Source organism: Trichechus manatus, unplaced genomic scaffold (genome assembly GCF_000243295.1).
Source record: "Trichechus manatus latirostris isolate Lorelei unplaced genomic scaffold, TriManLat1.0 scaffold00011, whole genome shotgun sequence".
Lineage (NCBI taxonomy): Eukaryota > Metazoa > Chordata > Mammalia > Sirenia > Trichechidae > Trichechus > Trichechus manatus.
The window spans coordinates 1,546,577-1,551,839 of record NW_004443947.1 but is presented as its reverse complement, the minus strand read 5'-3'; the positions used below and the strand labels follow the sequence as shown (position 1 = coordinate 1,551,839).

General features: G+C 35.3%; 1 protein-coding gene across 9 annotated transcripts in view; it reads left to right on the top strand.

Moving 5' to 3' along the window:
• Positions 1–5,263, top strand: part of NSD1 (nuclear receptor binding SET domain protein 1) — a 179,568-nt gene that overhangs the window by 67,720 nt on the left and 106,585 nt on the right. For all 9 annotated transcript variants that reach the window (XM_004371155.1, XM_004371154.2, XM_023726470.1 and 6 more), the window contains one exon: positions 4,225–4,360. In XM_004371155.1, coding sequence (XP_004371212.1) covers positions 4,225–4,360 — 136 coding nt within the window. The remainder of the gene's footprint in view (positions 1–4,224; positions 4,361–5,263) is intronic.

The window sequence follows — 5,263 nt, the reverse complement described above, 5'->3', positions numbered from 1 at the left end:
CACCTTTCTCCTGCTCCATCAGGGACTCTCTGTTGTGTTCCCTGTGAGGGCAGTCATTGGTGGTAGCCGGGCACCATCTAGTTCTTTTGTTAAACCATTTTTAAGTGTACAGTTTAGTGACATTAACTACATCCACCATGTTGTGCTGTTATCACCACTATCCATTTTTGGAAATTTTACATCACTCCAAACAGAATCTCAGTACCCTTCAGCAGTAACTCTCAATCAATCCCTCCTCTACCAGCCCCTAAACCCAAAACCCAAACCTGTTGCTGTCAAGTCAGTTTTGACTCAAAGCAACCCTGTAAGACAGAGTAGAACTGCCCCACAGGATTTCCAAGGAGTGGCTGGTGGATTCAAACTGCCAACCTTTTGGTTAGCAGCCAAGCTCTTAACCATTATGCTACTAACGATAAGATGTACAAAACAAAAACAAAAACAAAAAAAACCTGACAGTTGTGTGGTTCATCATAACTCAAATACATCGTAAGTCAAGGACTACTGGTAATAAGATGTGGGCTTAAATCCTAGTCTTTCCAGTTGTGACTTGATCTCTCTGAGCCTCTATTTCTGTATCTATAAAATGAAAATAATGTTACTTCATAATGTTATGAAGATTACAAGATAATGTATGTAAAAAGACTTGGCACCAGTATAGTTAGTACTTTTGATTGGACATATAGAGACTGGGAAAAACGTTTGGAAATCTTCCTCATGCCAGTCTGAGCTCAAGGTGCTACTTCTTCAGTCAAGTCTTCCTGGATATCCCTAACTGTCTTTGGGTCAGTAATTGTGGCTTAAGGTTTCTGTCTGTTGTTGAGCTTTATGTGTTGATGTTTAGTAAATTTGTGTATAGTTGAATTATGAGTTTAAAAATGGGAGGTATTTGGTAGTCTGTTTGTTTCCAAAGGAGCCGTAGTGGCGCAGTGGTTAAGTGCTCAGTTGCTAACCTTTCAGTGGTTCAAACCTACCTGCGACTCTAGAAGAAAGATGTGGCAGTCTGCTTCCATAAAGATTACAGCCTTTCAAACCCTGTGGGGCAGTTCTACTCTGCCCTGTAGGGGCACTATGAGTCAGAATCAACTCATCAGCAACGGGTTTGGTTTTTTGGTTTCATTTCTTTCCAAGGTAAATTTTTCTGGCTGTTCTGAAGAGAAGCCTTGCTCTTATTTTATCTATTTTCATGTTTGGAGACCTCTCTTTTGTCTGGAATTCTGGTGTGTGTCTAGCTATATATATCCAGGTCAGTTGGATTTGGATATTGTTCGTGAATAATAGCATTAACAGTATGTATTTGTACGGACATTTTTTTCTCAATAGGTTTGCATATATATCTTATTTGGTCATTGTGGTATAAATATCAAGGTAGTAAGGAGAAAATAAATGTAAGTTTCTAAAAGTCTTTACTAATGAAACTTTTTTATTTGTGTTTTTCTGACTTTTTTTTAATCATTATTACAGTTTTGGCATAGTTTCTAAATAGTTGTTATATTGTATGTGTCACTATTACATTTTCAGTATCTCATGACTTCATGTGCACTTTGCGTATTTCATTGAATTATTCTCGCCTAATTTGTTTAACAGTTCTGTTATTGGATATTAACTTTTTGTTTTAATAAATAACTTGGTTAAATATCTTTTTCTACAGTTGTTATTTGAATTATTTTCTACAGGTTAAAATACAGGAGTAGATTAGTAGTTATTTTCATGTTGATAATTCATGGTAGTGCAGGTGTTGTTTTTCCCACTTCATGGTTTAGGAAACCGAGGCTGAATTAACTGATCGGTTAAAGATGATATAATTAGTGATGGAATCAGAAGATAGAATTCATGTTACTGTTTTGCTTGGTTGTGTGAACCTTGGCTTTTTTCTTTCCTGCTACCACTCATGTTCTTTCTTCCCTCTCTATTGTTTTATGGCTATACTTCCTGATAATACAGTATAATTCGTTTGTAGTAGTACTATGAGGGAAAGATAGAACTAACACGGTGTCATAGATTGGTTATGGCTGAATTTGTCATAAAGCATATAATATCATGAGGTTTTATTGTGGTTAAGAGTTTGCGCTCAGGAATTGTACTGCCCAAGTTTTAGTCTTGGCTTTACCACTTACTAACTATATGATCGTAACCAAAAGCCAAACCAGTTGCTGTGGAGTCGATTTTGACTTATTGTGACCCCATGTGTTTCAGAGTGGAACTCTGCTGCATAGGGTTTTTATTGGCTTTTATCTTTGGAAGTAGCTTGCCAGGTCTTTCTTCTACGGTACCTCTGGGTGGATTCAAACTGCCAACCTTTCAGTTAGTAGCCTCTCTCTTAATTATTTGTGCTACTCAGGGACTCGTGATGTTAGCATATAGTAAAATAGGGATAGTAATACAGTATTTACCTTAAGAGGATTAAAAGAGAAACTGCCTGGCACGTAACAACCATCAAGTAAATGTTAGTTACTGTATTTAAAGTCATTTAGGACTTGAATAAACAAGCAAGTTTCATATTTAGCAATGATTGCCAATAAATTATATTTAAATGATCACAAATCAAATTATATCCGAAGCTTATGAACCTACTCAGATTGTACTTTTTAATACAGGCCAATAAAAGATTTGTTTTCCCATTGGGCCTTAGCATCTTGGTTTTAGAGTTTCCAAGCCAACTAGTTTTGAAATCATATTCTTTCTGTTAATTTACAAACTGAAAACAGGCAAAACTGGATCTTTGGGGCTTTTATTTAATAAGGTGTAAATTCTGTCTTGTTCCTAGACAGCTCTATATAAATGAAGAACTAATTATAGTGTTGTCAGTAGGGCGTTCTGTGATATTTAGGTTACTTTCATCTGAAAGCAGAGTCTTAAAGTGGAATGATAACTTATTAATCATCTGATTGAGCCCAGTCCTTCTATGACATTCTTGAGATGGGACATAATTCATCGTTTATTTGAATGATTTCAGTGAATTAGTTGAGCAAATTCTTTATTAAACACTTTACTGTGTTCCAGGTGGGTACATTTTTAGGTTAAGAAGGGAAGATTGAGCCTAAGGAGGAGCTCACCGTTGCCTTTTTCAAGACATGGTGCTTACAGAAAAGGAAAATATTTATATGGCCTCCTAGGGTAAGCCCTGGTGGTACAGTGGTTAAGCGCTGTACTGTTAAACAGAAAGGTTGTTAACCCACCCAGCGGTTCTCCGGCCAAGAAAACCCTATGGGGCAGTTCTGCTTTGTAACACATGGGGTTGCCGTGATTCGGAACTGACTTGTCGGCACCTAACAACAACAAAACGATAAATGAGGAGGTTGCTTTTAGCCCAGGTACTCTAGCTGTTTCTTTGGTTTCCCAGAAAATTGAAGGAGTCACTGTCTTATCACACTTGCAACTCATTAATGGCACACTAGGGTAGCACCTCAGGTGTACTTAAAGCAGGAGATTGTATCATTGGTTGAGTGTAGGCCCTAAAGGCATGAACACAACTTTAGAGCTAAGATGGAGGCATTTCCATCGCAGATCAATTAGGCATATACTTTAGGAAAAAGATTCAGCCAAGGTCTCTGCATTCACAGTTCCAAGGATCTTCATGCATATCATATTCTGTGTGAACGGTCACCCAGGGAGTGTTGTGGTACAGTGTTCTGGATGCATCTTCCATGTGCATCCTGGGAGAAATCTAGGTTCATTGCGTTGATATTGCTAGATTCTTGTATATGGCTTTCAGGATTGTTGCACTAGAGCTGTTATGTCCATTAATAATAGAAACACCTTTTTCTGAAAAGTATGTAGAATATCACAAGCAGAAGAGACCACAGTCTGTTTACATTGTTAAAAACTCTTTATATAATTTTCTCATTCTTGTCTTTTTTTTTTTTCCTGTATTCTTATGATGTGATCCAAGGACTAGGGCAATGATATCTTTTTCTTGGGATGATTCTATTTATCCATTATTTCATTCTCTAGCTCTTCATAAATCAAAATGGCTTAATATTTTTTCCTCCAAATTTAGATAAACTGCTTATGTAATATGAATATAAATTAAGAGCTACTACTATATACAGGGCTACTACTATATACAGGAAAGATAACTTAGTTTTTTTTTGTAGTTGTTAGGCAAGAGTGTTTTCACCTAGATTTTTTAGGGGGTTGCATTCCCAGAAGGGTAGTAGGAAGATGATAACACTGTTGCAAATGGTTTTGATTCTCATTGTTGTCCCTTGTTTTGTCTGTCTAAAGTGTCAACCCAAGAAAAAGTCTACGCCACTGAAGTATGAAGTTGGAGATCTCATCTGGGCAAAATTCAAGAGACGCCCATGGTGGCCCTGCAAGATTTGTTCTGATCCGTTGATTAACACACACTCAAAAATGAAAGGTAATACTTCTACTTGATTATACATGATAAAATACAGTATCAAATTGTAAACTTGCAGTTGCCTTTACTATAACCCAATTTTGGTTGCGTTTAGTAATAACCCATTTTATCTTTCTAGCATTTTATGAATGGTTATTAACATTTTATGTTTTTATTTTTAACAGCTTGTTTTACTTTATGATTAAAAAATTTTCTATTATTCTAGCTATAGACTCCAGAAAGATGTTACTTATCACCTAAAGTTTACATTGTCCAGAATAATTTTTTAGTACAGTTGTTTCTTCTTAAATCTTCAAATTTATATAATTTTTGATAGTTTAAAGCTGAAATAACTAAATAATGCTTACAAGTTATTTTGAATTTTAAAGTGTTGGTTTAGAGTTTTTCCTTTAATTACTCTAGTTTGTTTCTTATTTAATACTTCTGTTTGAATTTCAGATACCTTATCTTTAAAATAGCTGGAAAAGTAGGGGCTAAAATTTGATCTTGAGCTCCCTTTTTTCTATTAGAATGGTTTTGTGATTTTATTCTAGCCTTAAAATATGTAATTTAGTTTCTGAATTGGTTATATATTCACAAGATTCAAAAAAATTAAATAACTTCGTCCTTTGTTCTGTTCTGCTCCACTCTCTACCCTTCTTTCCAGTGGGTAACCAATTGTTATTAATCTGTTTTTCCATACTTTCTTTATGTAAGTCCAAATATACACTTACCCTCCTTTCCCTAATTATTTTAATTAAAAGTAACATACTATAGATACTGTTCCGTAACTTCCTTTTTTCACTTTTTGGAAATTTTCCCATGTCTGTGCATTGAAAACTTCCTTACTTTTTATAGCTGCATAATTTTTCACTTTTTTAAAAAATTTTTTATTGTACTTCAGGTGAAGGCTTACAGAACAAA